The sequence below is a fragment of the Prionailurus bengalensis genome, chromosome B4 (assembly GCF_016509475.1).
Source record: "Prionailurus bengalensis isolate Pbe53 chromosome B4, Fcat_Pben_1.1_paternal_pri, whole genome shotgun sequence".
Taxonomy (NCBI): domain Eukaryota; kingdom Metazoa; phylum Chordata; class Mammalia; order Carnivora; family Felidae; genus Prionailurus; species Prionailurus bengalensis.
This window is the reverse complement of record NC_057358.1, coordinates 124,688,932-124,710,189: the sequence shown is the minus strand read 5'-3', so window position 1 is coordinate 124,710,189 and position 21,258 is coordinate 124,688,932. Positions and strand designations below refer to the sequence as shown.

The following is a 21,258-nucleotide window of genomic DNA, read 5'->3' as shown; positions in this document are numbered from 1 at the left end:
TCACCCCTTCGCTATATACTGCATCAAAAACAAAAAGCAAACCCCACACCCATCCCACCCGACCCCCTATTATTAGAACTATAATTATTATTATTATATACAGGAGCTGCTACCAACTCACACCCTAGCTCTATGAGGGATGTGGCTCAAACTTCAACCAAGGCATCGAAATGGCTGGAAATGAGAGGCGTGCGCAGATGCGCATTAGCAAGGAACAGGAAGCGGACCGTATCCGGACTTCCGGAGGAATGGGGACGTGGGTTGCCGTCACGGAAGGCTGTCCTTGCTGCTCATGCACGGTGGCCGCAAAGGTGTTGATGGTCTCAGCCTCTGGAGGACTTGGGCCTATGTGTACGAATGGCCCGCCTCGGATCTCTACGAGGGAGACACGCTGGGCCTCTGCGGATCCCACACGGCCAAGGCCTGCCACGTCACCGCACTCTCGCCCGTGGCCAAGAAGAGAGAACGCTTCCACCCGGAGATGTGGACGCGGGACTGATGCGACAGGCACTTGGCGAACGTTCCCCTTCCCTCGCCCAAGGCAGGACATCACTAACCAGCCACGGCACCCTCTCGTGCTACGCCTGGCAAATCTGTTCCGGGGCTTAAAGCCAGATGCTACGGATACGTCGGAGTGGACACAGGATCTTTGTCATCTCTTGTGTTAGGCAATGAACTTGGATTACTCATCAGCTGAAGTGGCCTGTTCTAAGTGTGTTTCAAATCTGAGCCAGAGAGAAAGGCCAATCTGTAGGGGTCACGGACATTCTGGGGTTGTTCAAAACAGCCCAAACCTCATGGTAAGTCCATGAATATCAGGGGATTGCTAATTGCTGAGCTGGGTACTGCGTTCACATAAAGCTTTTTGAGGGCCAAGACTATCGGTTTCGTTCAATGCTCCACCTGCGGGGCCTAAACTTAGGCAGAGCACATAGTAGTTGCTCAATAAATACTTGTTGACTATAAAGCAACAGCCACTTCACCGTCACAACTGGCACCGCCAGTTAAAAGTTTCTGTAGAAAAGCCTATCCTAACAAACTGCTATTTCTGGTGAAAAGGAAAGGAAAAAACAAAACTACAATCAGTTCTTCTCCTTGGGTTAAAAACAAAAAGAAAATCACATTTTTTTTTTTTTTCTTAGTGCCAGGGGGCTCCTGGGTTGTTCGGAATCTATCCAGAATTAGTCCCTTGCAAAGGTGCCTATTTCTATTTATCTCTCACAGAATTTCATGATGGCGGCACGATGGGCCTCGCGGTGGGTGTTATCACACAGCTGTCTCCGCGAGCGCTTAGCAAGGGGGGGGGGGCATTCGTGCCCCCACGTGAGCTGCAGCAAGCACAGAACAACACACGCATTTCTTCCGCAAAGACATCAGAATCTTGCTGCCACAAAAAGAAATCTCTACAGAGACCACGTTTAAATAACGATAAATAATATTAATTAGAATTTACGGGATGCACAATTCATGGAATTCACCAGAGCACAAGGAAACCTTTGAGACAGCGTTGCAGTATTCCCGTCTAAAGCCAAGGACACCCATCCCATCCCCCTGCAAAGACAGCCGTCCTTCCCTACTAAGGATTTTAAATAATTCTCACCATGCTGCTCGCAGCATCATTCCCAAAGAAATATTAATTTACAAAATAACCCAATATCCATATAATTCTTTTGACAAATAAAAATCTTAAATTAAAAAGCACGACTCTCTCCCTCTCCCACCCCCTTTATTCCAATTTCAGGTAGCTTGGCACGGAGTAGTTGAACATTAAAAAATCGAGTTTGTAGACTTCGTACAGCTGCGTTTGGTGCTCGGAGCTGATGTTCTGGAAGAACTCCGTGGTCATTTCGTCAGTAGTTCTCGTAGACTTGGCGTAGGTGGGGAACTTGAGGTAGCTGCCCACCCCCGCCAGCCGCAGCACGTAGTTGGAATCCTCCTCCAGCGTCTCGTACTTGCCCACGAGGTCGTAGCGGATGTGGCACGGGTGGCACAGCGAGTGCACGGTCTGCCAGTGCTCGTTGAAGGGCTCCTCGCGCTGCGTGTGCGGGTCGATGAGATAGGCCACGAACTCCTCGAACCTGACGTCGTCGCCCCTGCGCAGCGCCTCCTGGGTGGCGTTCTTCCGCTGGCGCCGGATGATCTTGGTGCCGTAGCGCTTGTGGAAGGACGTGTTGTACTTCTGCGTGAACTTGTTCCGGTAGGCCGACACCAGCCGCTCGAAGGGCTCCCGCACGAACAGGAACTTCATGTAGCTTTTCAAGCGGTGGTTGATCTCGGGGATGCTGTACTGGTTCAGGGTCTTGAGGTTGGCCGCCACGTGAGCCTCGTTGGCCGGGATCTCCATGGGGTCGCTGTACTTGCCCCGGCCGCTCAGCACCATCATGAGCCGCTTCCAGTTGGTGCACGCCACCTTGGGCACGTAGCAGTAGATGAGCTCGTGGTCCTCGTCCACCACCAGGTGCTTCAGGTCGTTGGGGGTCAGCACCCGCCGCTTGCGGCTCACGGCGCTGTTGGCCCGGCAGGTGTCTGTGACCTGGTCCCGCCTCATCTGGTGCAGGACGGCGGTGTTCGAGAGCTCCAGCTGCAGAGGGGACACAAGGGGCGGGGGGGGGGGGGAGAAGAAATCAGTGCTGGCACGGGATGTTGCCACTTGGCCACAGCCACCGCCCCGATGGCCGGCGCCGGCCACCAAGATGGCCGGCTGACCACCTGACCGGCCCGTCCTAATCCCCCACCGGCTGCCTCCACTCTTTTTGTTCTTTGTTCCGGGATATTTCCTTCCTAGACCGATAGTAATGGTCACCTCTGTGACTTACCCATCACCCTCTACGTGCCTGGCATTTTACCAGAGCCTCACGTTGGCCATTTTCCCCCCTCTGTGCAACCATCTTGAAATGACATCGATTTAATAGTGTCAAGTACCCACCACTGTGCCAGGTAGAATGCTGCCAGCAATGGGGACGCAGGTCAAAAGCTACAGTGGGGAAACTGCCCTTTGGAGCTGATAATCTAGCTGGAAAGAACGAGGGAACCGAGGCTCAGAGAGGTGAAGTTACTAGAGTGAGATCACACGGTGGGGAAGCGACAGACCCCAGATTCAGACCCAGGTCTTCCTGGCAACCAAGGCCACCCACTTTCCACTCTACCCAGAGGTCCAGTACTCCCATCTTCTTGATTGAAGCATGAAGGGTCTGGCATCTGACGGATCTACTTTATTTTTGTTAAGGTTATTTACCTTGCAAGACCGTACCACATGTGTGTGTGTGGGGGGGGAGGGGGGGCGGGGCAGGGGCAGAGAGAGAGAGAGGGAGAGAGAATCCCAAGCAGACCCTGCGGTGTCAGCACAGAGCCTGCCACGGGGCTGGAGCTCATGAACTGTGAGATCATGACCTGAGCTGAAATCAAGAGTTGGACGCTTAACTGACTGAGCCACCCAAGCGCCTCTTGTCTGATCTACTTTAAATGGGATCCAGTTTCTCTCCAAGCCTATCGTTGTGAACATCTGTTGCTTTGTGCTTCTTCTGGTACCAGGGTCTTGATTTTGCCCCAGGAACCCGCTTTCCTCCATTCCCTGTTCTTCTTCCTCTCAAGCAGCTGAGCTGTGAGAATGGTAGCCTGGGGCTTGGGGACAGGGAGGAGGGCCACTGCACAGCAACAGCTAGACTGGGAATGAAGGGCTCAAAGGAAAGATGAGCAGGAAGACAGAGGGATGTATTCCCAGGGACGTCACCTGAATACCTAGGTCCACACACTCCTGAATCCAGATGCCCTAACTCCTGGGCTTTGGTTACATTAGTATGTTTGCTTTTGTGCATAAAGTTGTGTGACTCTGGATTATATCATTTGGAGCCCAAATATGTGGGTATTTGCATTTACTACCTTAGAGCTTTTCTCTCTGCCGTATTCATCCATTGATGTATCCGTTCAAACATCTGTCCAGAACTTGCAGTGGACAGGGTACTCTACTCAGCATTGGGAGACAGAACCTTCTCCTCAAGTGCTCACAGCCAAGGAGGGGTCAGGCCTAGAGCTAGTGGCCTCAGTAGGGTCTAAAGGGAAGGTGTGTGCACCCCTCTAAATTCTAGGAACAGAAGTTTCTCCTTCAAGGCCACTCACTCCCAGTGTGAACCAAGAATAGGAACCCACCAAGAATAGGAAACAGAAGACCTCACTGCCCTCGTATGCTGCCATCTTGGTCTCCAACACCCAGAGACAGGGGGACTTTGATGGAGTGCCGACACCTTATTGTTGTTGGCTGAACGTCATGCCTCCATCTACCATCCTGAATGTGCAACGTGGCTCTGGCAATTAATTAATTATGGTTACAGCTATAGAGAAATTGGGGCACCAGAATTATGGAATAGCCAGTGTGGGGCTGCAGATAACAGGATGTCCTGGTTGCCTTCCTGGCCTGAGAACGCAGTCCCCATCCACGTACTTGTCTTTGAGGACCTCCACAGTCCCGCATCAACCTACTTTTCCAGCCTTGTTCCTATTCCTCTCCCCTTCAGAACTAAAGGGAACTCCAAAGAAATCAATGATTCGCTCTTTTCTCTTTATTTTTTAATGAAATTTTTTAAAATCCCAGTATAATTAACATACAGTCTTATAGTGATTCAGCAATTCTGTACATTACTCAGTGCTCAGCATGCTAAGTGTACTTTTTTTAAATTTTATTTTATTTTATTATTTATTTTAAGAGAGAGCGTGCACATGTGCTTGTGTGAGTGGGGGAGGGGCAGGGAGCGAGGGAGAGCGACAATCCCAATCAGGCTCCTGTCAGCATGGAGCCTGACGCGGGGCTCGATCTCACGAATTGTGATACCATGACCTGAGCTAAAATCGAGAGTCGGACGCTTAACCGACTGAGCCACCCAGGAGCCCCAATAAGGGTACCCTTAATTGCCTTCACCTGTTTTACCCATGCCCCCACCTGTCACCCCTCTGGCAGCCACTCGTTTTCTATATTTAAGAGTGTGTTTGCCTCTTTTTTTGTTTTGTTTCATTTCTTAAATTCTACATATGAGTGAAATCCTATGGTATTTGTCTTACTCTGTTTTCGCTTAGCATAATACCCTCTAGATCCATCCATGTTGTTGCAGATGGTAAGATTTCATCCTTGAAATATTCCATTCATCTATCTATGGACACTTGAGCTGCTTCCGTATCTTGGCTGTTGTAAATAATGCTGCGGTAAACAGAGGGGTGGCACCTATCTTTTTGAGTTAGTGTTTTCACATTTTTTGGATAACTACCCAGTGGTGCAATTACTTGGTCCCATGGTAATTCTGTTTTAACTTTTTGAGTAACTTCCATACTGTTTTCCTCAGCGGCTGCACCGGTTTGTGTTCCTGCCCACAGCGCTCGAGGGTCCCTTGCTCCACATCCTCGCCAACACGTGTCGTTTCTTGTAATTTTAGCCGTTGACAGGTGTGAGGCGGTATCTCCTTGTGCTTTTGATTTGTGTTTCCCTGATGATGAGTGACGTGGAGCATCTTTTCAAGTGTCTGTTAGCCGCCTGTTTGTCTTCTTTGGAGAAACGTCTGTTTATGTCTCCTGTCCATTTTTTCAAATTTATTTACTTTTTAATTTATGTCCAAGTTAGCATATAGTGCAACAGTGATTTCAGGAGTAGATTCCTTAATGCCCCTTCCCCATTTAGCCCACCCCCCCCCACAACCCTTCCCGTAACCCTCTGTTTGTTCTCCATATTTGAGTCTCTTCTGTTTTGTCCCCCTCCCTGTTTTTATATTATTTTTGCTTCCCTTCCCCTATGTTCATCTGTTTTGTCTCTTAAAGTCCTCATATGGCTGAAGTCATATGATATTTGTCTTTCTCTGATTGACTAATTTCACTTAGCATAATACCCTCTAGTTCTATCCACATAGTTGCAAATGGTAAGATTTCATTCTTTTTGGTTGCTGACTAATACTCCATTGTGTATATACATACACCACATCTTTATCCATTCATCCATTGATGGATATTTGGGCTCCTTCCATACTTTGGCCATTGTTGATAGTTGCTGCTATAAACATTGGGGTGCACATGTCCCTTTGAAACAGCACACCTGTATCCCTTGGATAAATACCTAGTAGTGCAATTGCTCAGTCGTAGGGTAGTTTTATTCTTAGTTTTTTGAGGAACCTCAATACTGTTTTCCAGAGTGGCTGCACCAGCTTGCATTCCCACCAACGATGCAAAAGAGATCTCTTTCTCCACATCCTCGCCAACATCTGTTGTTGCCTGAGTTGTTAATGTTCGCCATTCTGACAGGTGTGAGGTGGTATCTCACTGGTTTTGATTTGTATTTCCCTGATGATGAGTGATGTTGAGCATTTTTTCATGTGTCGGCTGGCCATCTGGATGTCTTCTTTGCAGAAGTGTCTATTCATGTCTTTTGCCCATTTCTTCCCTGGATTATTTGTTTTTTGGGTGTAGAGTTTGATAAGTTCTCTATAGATTTTGGATACTAACCCTTTATCTGATATGTAGAGTTTGCAAATATCTTCTCCCATTCTGTCGGTTGCCTTTTAGTTTTGCTGATTGTTTCCTTTACTGTGTGGAAGCTTTTTATTTTGATGAGGTCCCAATAGTTCATTTTTGCTTTTGTTTCCCTTGCCTCTGGCGACGTGTTGTGTCTCCTGTCCATTTTTTAGTGGATTATTTTTTTGGTGTCACATTGTAGAAATTCTTTATATATATGTGTGTAAAGTATATTTAAATTAGTACACTTAAAGTAGGCTTCATGCTCAGTGTGAATCCCAACACGGGGCTTGAACTCACAACCCTGAGATCAAGACATGAGATGAGATCAAGAGTCGTATGCTTAACCTACTGAGCCATCCAGGTGCCCCTGAAATCCTTCATATGTTTTGGATATTAACCCCTTCTTGAATATGTCATTTGCAGTTACCCCCTCCCTTTTAGTGGGTTGTCTTTTAGTTTTGTTGATTGTTTCCTTTGCTGTGCAGAACCTTCCTATTTTGCTATAGTCCCAAAAGTTTCTTTTTGCTTTTGTTTCTCTTGCCTCAGGAGACACAGCTAGAAAAAAGTTGCTCTGGCCGATGTCAGAGAAATTACTGCCCGTGCTCTCTTCGAGGATTTTTTTTATGGTTTCAGGTCTCATACTTAGATCTTTTATCCCTTTTGAGTTTATGTGTGTGTACGTGTGGGAAAGTGGTCCCGTTTCATTCTTTCACATGTAGCTGTCCAGTTTTCCCAACACCGTTTGTGAAGAGTCTTTTTCCCGTTGCATATTCTTGCCTCCTTTGTCATAGATTAATTGAGCATATAATCATGGGTTTATTTCTGGGCTCTCCCACGGCTCTATTTTTGTGCTAGCTTTGACTACTACAGTTTGGTAGTATATCTTGAAGTCTGGGATTCTGATACCTCCAGTTTTGTTCTTTTTCAAGACTGCTTTGGCTCCTCAGGGTCGTCTGTGGTTCCATATGAACTTCAGGATTATTTGTTCTAATTCTGTGAGGAACGCTGGTGGTATTCTGATAGGGATCGTATCGAATCTGTAGATTGCTTGGGGTAGTATGGACATTCTAACAATATTTGTTCTCCTGATATCTTTGTATCTCCTAATATTTATATCTCTTAATATTCCAAAGCATAGACTATCTTTCCAATTGTTTGTGTCTAGTGCATAGAAATGCAACAGATTTCTGTATATATTCATTTTGCATCCTACAATTTTGCTGAATTTACTTATCAGTTCCAGTAGTTTTTGATGGAGTCTTAAGGGTTTTCTATGTGTAGTATCATGTCATCTGCAAATAGGGAAAGGTTTACTTTTACATATGGATGCCTTTTATTTCTTTCTCTTGTCTGATTGCTGTGCCTAGTACTTCTAGTACTATGTTGAATAAAAGTGGTGAGAGTGGACATCCTGTCTTGTTCCTGCTCTTAGGGGAAAAGCTCTTAGTTTTTCACCATTGACTATGATGTTAGCTGTGGGCTTGTCAAATTTGGCCTTTATTATATTGAGATATGTTCCCTCTAAGCCTACTTTGTTGAGGGTTTTTATCATGAATGGATGTTGTAGTACTTTGCCAAATGCTTTTTCTGTATCTATTGAAATGATCATATGGTTCCTATCCTTTCTCTTATTGATGTGATGTATCATGTTGATTGATTTGTGAATACCGAACCATGCTACCATCCTGGGAATCGATCACACTTGATTGTGGTGACGAATTTTTAAAAATGTACTGTTGGATTTGTTTTGCTAGTATTTTGTCAAGGATTTTTGCATCTATGTTCATCAGAGAGATTGGCCTGTAGTTCTCCTTTTTTGTGGTGTCTTTATCTGGCTTTGGTTCAAAGAATCCCCTTCAACATTTCTTGCCAGGCTGGTTTAGTGGTGATGAATTCCTTTAACTTTTGGGAAACTCTTTATCTCTCCCTCTATTCTGAATGATAGCCTTGCTGGATAGAGTATTCTTGGCTGTAGGTTTTTTCTTCCAGCATGTTGAATATATCATGCCACTCCCTTCTGGCCTGCAAAGTTTCTGCTGAAGAAAATCAGCCCTATGGAGTTTTTCTTCTAAGTACCTGTTTTCTTTTCTCTTGCTGCTTTTGACATTCTCTCTGTAGTGCTACTTTTTGCTATCTTAATTACTATGTGTCTTGGTGTGGACCTCCTTGGGTTAATTTTGTTGGGGATTCTCTGTGCCTCCTGGATCTGGATGTCTGTTTCCTTCCGCAGATTAGGGAAGTTTTCAGCTGTTATTTCTTCAGAGAACTTTTCTGACCCTTTTTCTATCTTCTCCTTCTGGGATCCCTATAATGCGAATATTGTTATGTTGGATTGTGTCGCTGAGTTCCTTCAACCTATTCTCATTTTTTATTATTCTTTTTTCTTTCTCCTGTTTTGCTTTCCATAACTCTGACCTCCAGCTTGCCGACCTGTTCTCCTGCTTCCTCTAGTCTATTTATTCCCTCTAGTGCATTTTAATTTCATTTATTGTGTTCTTCATCTCTGATTGGTTCTTTTTTATGTTTTCTCTTCATTGAGGGTCTCACTGAGATCTTTAACTCTTTTCTCAAGTCCAGTGAGTATCTTTATGACCATTCCTTTAAATTCTCTATCAGCCATATGGCTCATCTCCATTTTGTTTAGCTCTTTTTGCTGTGATTTTTGTCCTGTTCTTTCATTTGGGACATATTCCTCTGTCTCCTCATTTAGTCTCTCTGTGGCTGTTTCTTTTTTTTTTTTTTTTTTTCAACGTTTATTTATTTTGGGGACAGAGAGAGACAGAGCATGAACGGGGGAGGGGCAGAGAGAGAGGGAGACACAGAACCAGAAACAGGCTCCAGGCTCCGAGCCAGCAGCCCAGAGCCTGACGTGGGGCTCGAACTCACGGACCGCAAGAAGTCGGACGCTTAACCGACTGCGCCACCCAGGCGCCCCTCTGTGGCTGTTTCTATGTGTTAGAAGAGTCAGCTAGGTCTCCTGTCTTGCAAGTAGTGGCTGCATGAAGAAGAGGTCCCATGATGCCCTGCAGTGCCATGCTCCCTGTTCACCAGAACCTGGCACTTCCGGGGTGTCTCCTGTGTGTGTTGCATGTGCCCTACTGTTGCGTCTGAGCCGCTTTTGCCTCCAGTCTATTCACCTGCAATGGCTCTCTTTGTCTATCGTGGTCACGTTTTGGTCCCTATGTTGTTAGTATTAGTCTGGTCAATAGGAATGTGTAAACTAAGACTTAGAAGGAAAATGTAAGGTTTTCTTTTTAAAAATTCTCAAATTGGGGCATCTGGGTGGCTCAGTCGATTAAGCGTCTGACTGTTGATTTTGGCTCAGGTCCCGATCTCACGGCTCGTAAGATCGAGCCCTGCGGCTCTGTGCTGACAGCACAGAGCCTGCTTGGGATTCTCTCTCCCTCTCTCTCTGCCCCTCCTCCACTCGCTCGTGTGCGCTCTCTCAAACAAACTTAAAAAAAAAAAAAAACACTGCCAGTCATATAGAAGATGCTCAATAAATATTTGTTATGAGTAAATGAATCAGTTAATACTCTCTTTAGGGAAACCTGATATGAAAGCAGGAAGGCCCCTCTGTAGCAAATGAAACTTCCCAAATGTTCATAGATGCCAGAACATTCTTTAATAAAGGCTGTACTAGGATGAATGGTGTCTTCCCCAAATTCATGTCCACCTGGAACTTTGGAAATAGGATTTTTGCAGATGTAATTAGTTGAGGTCATAATGAATTAGTGTGGGCTCTAATCCAATGATTGGTGTCTAAGTAGGAGAGAACACAGAGACTCAGAGACACGCAGGGAGGCGGCCATGTGATAACAGAACCAGAGGCTGGAGTGATGCATCTACAGGCTTACGCAGTGCCAAAGATTGCCAGCAACATCCAAGGAAGGGTCTACCCAGGAGCCCGAGGAAACAAATACAGGGGCCAAGCCAAGTCAATAACTTTGAGCACACTGATATAAAGCATAAATGTATAAGAGAAGATAACATTATATAAGAGGATATTTTTACATGGAAAAATAAGAAAAGGGTTTGAGAGCAGTAGTAAGTAGAGAGAGGAGGAGATCTGAAATCGGAAGCTCTGGGCTTGATCTTGGTTGGCCAAGACCATTAACCTTCTGAGCCCCAGTTCTCTTAGCTGCAAAGTGGGGACAGTACCATTTTGCAGGTGTGGGTTCAGCATTTAGAAACTATGAGCAAGTCTAGTACTGAATTTGGACAAGGTACGGTACACAGCAGGCAGTTCATATGCAGGCGTTCTTTCATGAAAGAAGAAAAAAGGAACCCCAAAGAGAGGGCCAGGACTCCCAAAGACAAATTTCACCAGCTCTATATTTTGTTGTAGGTAGCTCTAAGCTGTGGAAGTCAATTAATATTTTCTTAACATGAAAGGTTCTGACTTGCATTTCCTGACTTCTTAGCAGAGGTATCCATCATAGAGGAGCATCTATGCCATTCACATATCAACAGCGACAACAAACTGTCCAAAAGGAAACAGAAAGATTAGGAAGGTGAAACGACCCATCAATTTAGCCCATTCAAATCGCTATAGGCTGTTTTGAAGGCAATACGTTACTAAGTGAGCAGAGAAACAGGGGGATCTCCCCCGATTTTGTTTTCTAGCTCTTTTCCATTGGAGACAATTTTCTGGCCATCTGAATCTCCGGGGAGGTAACACATCAGTTAGTATTGCATTCGGGACCACAAAGCCATGAAATGGAAACGATACCACGGTTTCCTTTTACGTCCAGTTGCAGAGACAAAATTAACTCAATGGGACTTTGAAATGTGGTATTTGAGGTTTCTTTCTCTTTCCATTTCCTTCTTCTCCACGGCAGTTGAGGTGGCAAATGATGCACCTGCTGGAATGAGGTATGCCCAGTCCCCCTCAGGAGGGTGAAGGTCAAGAGAAAGGGTAGGTTCTCAAACGTGACACATATCTAGTCATTCAACTGGGTCTCTACTGTTCCCTTTTTTTTTTTTTTTTACAAAATATCTTAATTGGTCTTTTTATTTTAAAATAACTTTAGACTGGTGTCGATTTAACTTATTAAAAATACAATGTTACTAAAATGTGCACAGATAAAAAGCTAGGTATACAACTGAGACCAAAACAAATGTAAACATTCAAGTGAACATGAATGTGACAGATGATGTTGTTTTGCTGGAACTAAAGCCCTGCTTGAACCTGGAAACTGCTCGCTCACTGCTCCAAGGCAGGTTCTTTGCAACACAGCATTTGTCTTCTGTGTCCTACAGGAGGTTTGCCCACCGTTTCCTCCTTTCCAGGTACTGTGAAACCTGCCACCCTGTGACATCACTTGACCATACTTGGTACAAACTCATCATGTACGTATTTTTTGTCTTTGCTCATTTCTAATTAGCCCAAGACAACAAAAATAGAGCTACACGATGCCATCAAGGCCGTCAAGGAACACATGCACCTGAGTCTACAGGGCAGGACTGGGTTATCATTCCTAATAATCCAGAAATGCTTCAACTCTTTCAAAACGGCATCACCAAAATGACAAAACGCAACTAAGGCAATTGTCAGGCCGAACTCCAGATCCCTGGGGGTTGTATTGTGGACCCCTTGAGCCTTGGTTTAAGAAGCCTGGATTAAGGAGGGGAGCCCTGGCCAGGTCACAAGGAAGAGAGGAATTCTTCACCATTATGGCCAAGGTGAGGTAGGAGAGATGTCTGATGGCAGCCTGGCCAGTTCCAGATATCTCTACGTTTGTTAAAAGGACCAAGAGTACGTAGAGATCGCAATCGGGCAAATGGCGACTTCTAACCTCAAAAAATGTAAATCTTCTACACCTGTTCCCAAGCAGGGCTCACAGGAGCTGTTGTAAGGGTGATAACTCTTTAGCAACTAACAGGTTCTCTGGGTATCAGAGAAGTCTCCAAGGGGCCTACAGCTATGGGACATCAGGAAGACAAGGGACTGAAGAGGAACTCACTGATGAAAAACAGTTTGGTCCTTGTCACTGTAAGAGAACATCCATCTTTTCCAACCATGTTTCTCAGTTGATCTGGTAACTGTGAGATCAATCTCTTTCCTCTTTCATACTCTTTCTCTCCCTACTTCTTTTCTTTTTTTCTTTCTCAAAGGTATTTGAAAAGAACGTAACAAAGGACAACACTAAAAAGGAAAAAAAAATGCTAACCATGAAAGCTGTGATTAAGAATCTGACTTGGGGCGCCTGGGTGGCGCAGTCGGTTAAGCGTCTGACTTCAGCCAGGTCACGATCTCGCGGCCCGTGAGTTCGAGCCCCGCATCGGGCTCTGGGCTGATGGCTCAGAGCCTGGAGCCTGTTTCCGATTCTGTGTCTCCCTCTCTCTGCCCCTCCCCCGTTCATGCTCTGTCTCTCTCTGTCCCAAAAATAAATAAACGTTGAAAAAAAAATTAAAAAAAAAAAACAATCTGACTTAGTTGTGGGCTTCCTAGTAGCAGGGACAGAAGGGAAATGGGATTAAACCTCCTTGCCTTAGTTCTCGGAGGTAGTCCAATTGGTTGGGGTGGAAAACGTACAAGATTTTGAAGGACTCAGATTTTGGTCGAGGAGGGAGATTCTTGGATTCAGTTTGCTCCTGCTGGTGTATTCAGATGGCTGTCTTCTTCCATTGACAAAAAATTAACGTTGCCACTCACGACCACCTCATGTCGCTTCAGAATTTACAGGGCACTTTCACACACATCGCCCATTTAAAGAACAGGGACTTCTCTAGAACCCAGTAGAAGGCATTTGTATTTTAGCAACTGTACTTCCACACCACGTGTCCTCTTTCTCTGGGTCGGTTACCACCGGGTATTAACAATACCTCACGTTAGTGGTTCTCAACCTTGAGCACCATGGCAATCATATGGGGGGCTTGTTAAAACAGTTTGCTGGACCGCACCCCAAGTTCAGTAGATTGGGGATAGGGCCTGAGAGTTTGCATTTCTAGCAAGGTCCCAGGCGTGTTAGTTCGTTAGGGGTTGCTGTAACAAAATACCTGAGACTGGGTGGCTTACGCAGCAGAAATTAATGTTCTCGGGCAAACAGGGTTTGTTTGCTCTGAGGCTCCTCTCTTTGGCTTGCAGATGTCGGCCTTCTTGCTTCTCGTCCCCTCTTCACATGGGTGCCCCCTACCTCTTCCTTTTCTTGTAGGGACACCAGTTGTATTGAGTTAGGACCCTAACGGCCTCATTTTAATTTGATCACCTCTTTAAAGACCCTAACTCCAAACACAGTGACATGCTGGATTATTGGGGATTAGGACTTCAACATACGAATTTGGGGGCAGAGGCGGGGGGACGGGCACAATTCAGCCCACAACACTGGCGATGCTGATGCTGTTGGTCCAGGGACCATACTTTGAGAACCACAGGGTTGTATGCTGAGGAAATCACCGATTTGCAGCTATTCTCAATTACAGAACACAGAACCCAGGTTCATCGTCTGTTGCCAAGAGGCTCCTAGACCCACCTCTGCTCTCAGCCTGGACTCCCTTCAGCTCCCTTTGATCTCCCAAAAGTATAAATTAGGTCAGAGGAGGGCTGGTTCTAGGAAACCATGAACATGGCTACAGGCTCTGGGCTGTGTCCTGCGTCCTCATTTAGACGTCTATTTTTAATTTGGACATTTAAACAAGGCATCTATAATTAGTTTAAGTACCAAATTTAGGGACTGTTTGAAAAAGTCTTTAAAACTTCACTACGTTTCATCTTAAAAGGAAGAAAAGCTGGTTTCCTGTAAGTTAAAACATCTTCCGTGGTGTTTACAATTTCTTTCAGACATAAGAACCCAACTGGAAGGAGCAGCTGTCCAGTGGGGAAGATGCAGAGAAATGGAAGCCCGGAGAAAAAGGTAAACTTGGAGGCACGAGTGGGTGGAGCTTGGCGCAGTCTGCCATTAACGACTGTTGGCGTGCACCCGGGATCAGTCTCTCCACTTGAAAATTCTAATACGACTCCCCTTCCAGCGCCTCAGCTGCACCTGCTATCATCCCGCTGATTTGAGAATTGGGGAGGAGAGAGAAACCCGGAGTCTATCACATTTCTTTCTGGCATAGAAATTCCCAAATGCTCACGAGAAGGGCTAGTCTTGAGGCATCACTGAAGGAACCACATCCACAGCAAAGCAAGAGGCCCGCGTTCATTATCCTTGCTGCCAACTGCTGGACCTATGTACCAGCCACTTAGTCCTCACGCTCTAGGAGACAGGTATGCTCATACTCCCAACTTACGGATGAGGCAACTGAGGCACAGGGAGAATAAGTAGCTTGCTCGTGATCATGGTGCTCTGAGACCCTGCACCGAGTGGCCTCTCAAGGGCTGCACACCCGCCTGGGAGTTACCATCTCCAGCCAGGACAGTCACTGGAGCCGAGGATCTCAACCCTGGCAGATCACTGGGATCAGAGAGAGGGTCTAAATACCACTCAATCCTGGGGCCCACCCCCGTGATCTGATGTGATTGCTCTGAGTGTGGCCCAGCTCCCAGGGGATTCCATTCTAAGGCTTTCCACGTGCGGAGTCATTGCCCTGGAGGCTCCAACGCCACCAGCTATAAATTAAAGCACATACAGAACCCAAGCAATGCCTGAGTATGGTCCTAGGCAAAATTCCTTTTCCGGGTGCTCAGATTTAAGATGAAGGGGCTTTCCGATCATTCAGCAGGGCCAGGGGTCAAAGGTCTAGAAGGCCACAGTTCTCAGATGGGTTTGGATGCATCCTTAGGGGACTACCAGGAATTATATAACGCTTAAACACTTTTATGTTTAGGAAAGAAAGGAGAAAAACAGTGAACCTCTGAAGAAACAATCTGGTCTGAATCTGTTGCAAAACTTACAGGGTTTAGCATTGCCAGGAAATGGGTTGCTTAGGATTGGAACTTGTCGCTAAGGAAGCAAGGACTGATTAAAAGGACTGAATGTCTGCAGGAGGTTCTCCTACCTTTCCAAAGCAAAAGGTGCACAGATGGGGAGCATTTTGAGCTCTGGCAGATGAGGTAGGGGTGCAGGAGATGCTGGGTGCCTGAGGGCCGGGTGCTGGGCTCTGGATGCAGCCCCAAGCCAGGCGCAGCTGACGGCGCCACAGGGGCTAAGAGTTCCGATGGGCATTTTAATCTCAGGAGCTTTGTGGGCCGAAACAAGCCAGCAGAGGTTTCGGGCTAACAGATCACTTCTCTCGTACGCGGGGTTTCAATTTGTGACCTGGATTCAGGTTGCAAACTCAAAAAGGCCCTTCCGGGGCCAGGCAGAAGTCCTGGGCTGCTGACAGTAAGAGATGCCACTTGAATCCTGCTCCTGTCGCCATGAGGGAATGGGAACCTGGTCTTTCAAGATGTTTCAGTTTCTCAAGAGAAGCCAGAAAGCCAGATTTTATGTGAAATCTTGGCATTCTTAAATGTTAGCTACAATTAAAAAAAAAATTTTTTTTTTAATACGTGGGCCAAACCATACTTGTTTGGGCTGGGTTTGCCCAAGGGCCACCAGCTGGCGCCCTCACCAAGGCGTTTGAGGATACTAAGGCAAGTAAGGAGGTGCCCTCCTTAGAGCAGGCTGTTCTAAGCAGCACCCCCTTGCCCCCGCTCAGTTAACAGAAGCAACTAGGGGTGGGGAACCCCCGGGTGGGACTGGCCAGACCGCAGGAGTCCCAGGGAGCAATTGGGAAAGTTCTCAATCAGCAGCAGTTATTAAGAGAAGCCGCTGGAACGCCAGCTCTCACACCCCCTTTCCTGGTTAGTGCTCACCTCCTTCTGATGCTCTTGTCACCGCTTCTGCCGTGTGGCTCTCCCTCCCGGAATGAAAGCTCGCGGGAGGGCCGGGCGCTCTCACTGCTTTGCTGACTCCTGTCTCCCCAACCACCCGGGGCTACGTAGCGGCCCCTCAAAGCTTTGTCGAATGAATGAGTGAACAGTGAGTGCAGGCACGAATGAACGACTTGGGGATGGCAGGGACTTTAAAGGCCACAGAATGGCTGATGCGGCTGCATGGGCTTCCTGGCGCCTGAGCCTGAAGCACCACCCCGTCCTCCCACAGAGGTTTCTGGCACAGACTCTGCAGCTGCAGAGCCGGGTGGAAACAGGCTCGGGGTGGCTGCAACAGCCTTTGATGGGGAGAGAGGGAGACTGGCACTTTCCACCCATCTGGTGAGGCCAGGAAACAGGAGGAGGGGAATCACGCGAGAGGGTGCCGAGCCAAGGGCTGCCCTGGGGAGGCCTGGTGTGGGGTGCGTGCTGCCAGGGCTCCCTTTCAGCCCGGCCAGGTGCGGCTGGAGGGGATACATTTCCATTTCAGATCAGCTGTTTGGGCTTCCGGAGGCCTGGGCAGGGTGAGGGAGGGGCGCAGGAATACGGATGGGGCTGGTGCCAAGCTGGACCGGCTTCCCGTGGATGGTAGCCAGGAACAGGGACAATGGTGAAGGGATGTGGCCCCACGCTGCTTGGGGCGGGGGGTGGGGGGGCTGGATTTCCCAGGAAATCAGAAGTCAGAGGGCAGGTGTAACGTGCACCTGCTGACTGAGGTTTTGGGGCCCTCGGAAGTCACAGCTGGCAGGAGGGCACAGGGAGGAAGTTTCCACCGCACAGATTCAAATGGCTCCGACTGCCTCTCCGCCAAGGTGCTGACGGCACCTCTCCAGAGGGCGATGATCTCCCGAGGCAGGGGGCTGTGACCCCTCAATGTCTCTTTCTGGTCTCTCCCTCCTTGGACCACGTGGCTTCAGTGGTTTGCTTCCTGATGCTCCTAGACTCGCCAGAATGTTCAACTACTCACATTTTGCCCAAGTCACTTGACCCCCTCAAGGGTCTTGGCTTCCCCCCCTGTAAAATGGGGACCATCACGTCTACTTCTCAGAGGTGTCCTAAGGATTCAGTGAGAGCCCACGAGGAACGCACTTGGCATGGCGCCATGCACGTTAGGAGGCATTCGGTAAACAGTGATTCGCTTTCCCGTTATAAATGTAACACAGGGCTGCTTCGTACGCAGCCGGCAGGACAGCAAGCCTAGCACTCTGTCTAAAAGCAGCTCTCAATCTTTGGTGTGTGGAAGGGTCACGGTGGGTGTTGGGCAAAGTGTGGATGCCTGGGACATGCTGACTCAGAAGGTATGGCTGTCCTGGGTACCTGCTCTTGGCTGCTGTCCTGTGGCAACTGGACGAGCCAATTCCAGGGACGGCGGTCCTGTGTTCCATTCTGAGAACTGTCGGCTGAGCACTGCTTTTATACGAGCGGGTTCTAGAGCTGACATCACACACGTTCGTCACCCGTGCCAAGCACCCGGCTCACCACCGTTCAGCCTCGCTGATGTAGGGGACCGACAGGGGCCAACGGAGGCAGCTCGGACTGTCAGCCATGAAGCAAACTGGAGGTCTCAAGAGTCATTTCCTAGCTATGGAGAGAGGGCCTACTAATACGCATTAACAGACTCTAGCCTATCCGTGGAATTTCAGAGTAAGTGACCTGTGGATGCAGAGACGCCCCAAAAGGTCAATTTAGTTCATCATCAAGTAGCATATGTTTCAACAACATCCCATTTCCTCCTTGTTCAAAAGGTTTGCAGAAGCCACTCTGTCGGGCCTTCTTTTCTGCATGTGGTATCTTTCCTGGGGAGGGGGTGCCGGTTTTTCACAAGGTGGCGAGGTCGAGCCGGCTCTGCAGAGGGGCCCCCAAAGCCCTCCTCTCGGCTCTGCCGGGGCACCTCCTCCCTTCCACGGTGACCAACAAACCTGGGGCCCCGGAGGAGCGGTTTCCACCGCCTTTCACCCAGCCCCGCCGTGTCTCAAGTGTGCCATTCTGATCACAGGTATAGGGCCTTGCACGATGCGAGTTTAACTAATTTCCCTCCTCTGAGGCGGCTCCTACAGGCCTCGGCTAACTCTGCTTCCCAAGTGCCAGGCACTCGGTGCCCAACGCTTGCAGGACTTAGAGACGGTTAGTTTCGTGCCAGCACCTTAAGGCCGTTCCGGCACTAAGATTCTTTTTTTTTTGTCTCTGTCGCTCCACCGCCTCTCCCTCATTTAGGGATGGCCCATCTGGGATGATGGGTGTGTAGCAGGAAGGCCACCCTGGAGGGCTACAGGGTATCTGAACTCGCCAGCCGAAGCACCTGGGCTGTGGGGCTTAGCCATACACGCCAGCAGGGACCTCGACCCGGGCCCACAGGTGAATAAGGCGCCAAGCGAACGACGTCGGCGGTGTAAATGCACTTCTGTCTGTCTGGAGGGCTGGGGACTGATTTCACGCCCCTGGGGTCCTTGCAACCCAGAGGTGCAGAGCTGGAAAACACCTTTGTGAACAACTGACACCACGTTGCGACCTCCCGACGGCAACCCTGAGGCCCAGAGATGGGAACCCCTCCCCCTCCCCCAGGAAGTGGCACAGCTCAGACTGGAACACGAGTCCCCTGCTTTTGGGACGGCGCGAGGGGCGGGCCAGCCCCAGGGCCCCTCCGTGAGGTGTCGAAAACATCCCTGCTACCTTCCACCAACCTGAGGGGTAAATCACTCCATGTGGAGTCATGATGGGTGGAAGTTCTGAAGCCCAACAGGAGCCAGTGACCTCGTGTGATCCCAAATAGGAAACATGGCAGAGGCTCCCCACCAGGCTGGCTCGATTTGGGAAACCGTTAAGGAAAAGTGAACGCAAGAAATGGGTGAAGTCTTGACTGTTACAACGCACACACACACACAAAAAAAACCCTCAGTGACCCTGTTTGGGTCAGTGGAAGGAAATGAATGAATCAATTTCAGGATAGGGCTCCTACAGAAAAATCAGTGCCTCCCTGATCCCATTGCATGAATACGGAACAAAGATCGAGAGCATTTGGTTTCGTACCCTGCGTAGAAAGTCTGGGATTCTGCTGAGCCAACCCCACACAAGGTTTGGAGGTCAGACTCTGGACATAGGCAGACACATCTGGATACGAATCCTGGCAATGCCCCCGTCTACCCACATGACCTAGGGGCAGTCATTTCCATCCTCCCGGCCTCAGTTTCCTCATCTGTAAAGTGGGGCTTATGACAGCACTGACCTTCTAAGGTTATAGGTGATGGTGATACCAGCTTCCTGAATACAGAATGCCCTGGAGATGCACAGGTGACTGTCCCAGAGGCCTTACTTGTCTTCTGATGCAAGAAAAGACGAGGAAATCCCCCCCATTCACCTTCCCTGATCTATAAAGCTCAGGCCCGCATGGGCCCACACTGCCGGCCTGGGCTTCTGAGCAGTGTGGGAAAGGGCCCTGACGCCCAGACCTCTGGCAGGCAGGCACATGGTGGGACCCCCCCAGGAGGAACGCCTCAATCCACCGGCTGGCACTGGTTAAACCACCAGGCTCCGGGCTAAGGCGCTGGAGGGCGCCGACTGCGAAGCAAGATAAGCTTTGTCTCCAGGGGAGAACCTCACATTCTAACAAGGGATACAGATGAGGAAAGGAATAAAATAAAGTGCCGTGTGGCAGGTGACAAATGTTACCCCAGGGATCAGGAGGATGCTGGTGTCAGACTCTCAGATGTAGCACCTCCTAGCCTGGAGGCCTGGGGCTCACTCAGCCCTCCCAGGCCTCTCTTTCCCCAGCTGTAAAAATGGGCAGAGCAACAGCCCCTGCCTCAGCGGTGGGAGAAAAGATCAGAGGAGGAGCTGTGTCTGGCCTCGGCACATAAACGCTCGGGAACATGGCACGAGGCGGGGTGGTGATAATGAAGTGGGATGAGTAGCACAGGCAGTGCCCCTTCCCTGTTAGAGAATGACCTCCCCGAGAAAAGAACGTCCCTGGGAAGCTGGAGAGATAAGAAGTTGTGAGCTGGGCGAGAAGAAGGTCTAGCAGGCAGCGGATGGAAGCACAGAGACTCAGGGAGAGAGAGGCCAGGCCACCTCTGGGCCCTGCAGGCCGGACGCTCAGTCCGGCCTGACCGCTGTCCCTGTAGGACTGCGGGCCCCAAGTGACAGGGACAGGTCGACCCACTGAAGCCGGAGGAGCCTAGGGCACCCGCGGGGGGCTGTAGCACACCCCCACCCCTGGCCTTCCAGAAAGGAAGCTCCGCAGACATAATCGCACCGCCGGAGCAAGGGGAGCCACTGGGAATCTTTTTTTAAACGCTAAGTGGCATTCTCTGAGCCAAAGCAATGACCCGATTCGGAAGAGCAAGTGGGGTCAGGGTCTGAGGGGGCCTGATTTTCAGGAATGCATCTACTTCCCGTGGCGCTGATGCCCCTGCAGCTCCAGGGCACAGAGGTGCCTGGTGACAGCTGGGGACCCAGCTCTCTCGCAGGAGGGAGGCGCGGCCTTCCCCTCCCACGGCTCCCCTTTCACTTCCCCTGCTCAGCCCGTTTTCCAGGCCGGGGCCCTGAGCACACAAGCGCCTGGCGGGGGAGCTCCCCCCTCTATTTCTCTTTTCTTGTGAAAAACAGAAACTAGAGTCACTCAGGGGAGGCACGGATACCCCCACTCTTGTCTTTTCTGGACTGCCCTGAGGAAAGCGCTGGGCCTAGAGTCAGTGTGAGGTCTGGAGTGAAACAGAAGGATCCGGAAAGCTACAAATTCACCTGCAGGCTCGGGGGAGAAGAAAGAAAACCAGATGTTGCATTCATGGAGGGCAGCACTGAGTGAGTACCCATCATGCCGCAGGGGAGATGCCGGGTCCAGAGGGCTCCGTAGGGCGGTGGCCTCCTGCCTCTTTACTGCCACTAGGAACTCCCCATCCTTAAACGAAGTCACGGAAAATCAGAGCCAGACTGACAGCAGGAGGCCTGCTGGTCAAATATGGAGTCACAGTGAT

At 48.9% G+C, this 21,258-nt stretch overlaps 1 protein-coding gene across 2 annotated transcripts in view; it reads right to left on the bottom strand.

Moving 5' to 3' along the window:
- Positions 1-1,417: 1,417 nt before the first annotated feature.
- Positions 1,418-21,258, bottom strand: part of CHST11 (carbohydrate sulfotransferase 11) — a 263,396-nt gene continuing 243,555 nt past the window's right edge. For both annotated transcript variants that reach the window (XM_043562377.1, XM_043562378.1), the window contains exon 3: positions 1,418-2,581. In XM_043562377.1, the coding sequence (XP_043418312.1) occupies positions 1,727-2,581 (855 nt within the window). In that variant the 3' untranslated portion in view covers positions 1,418-1,726. The remainder of the gene's footprint in view (positions 2,582-21,258) is intronic.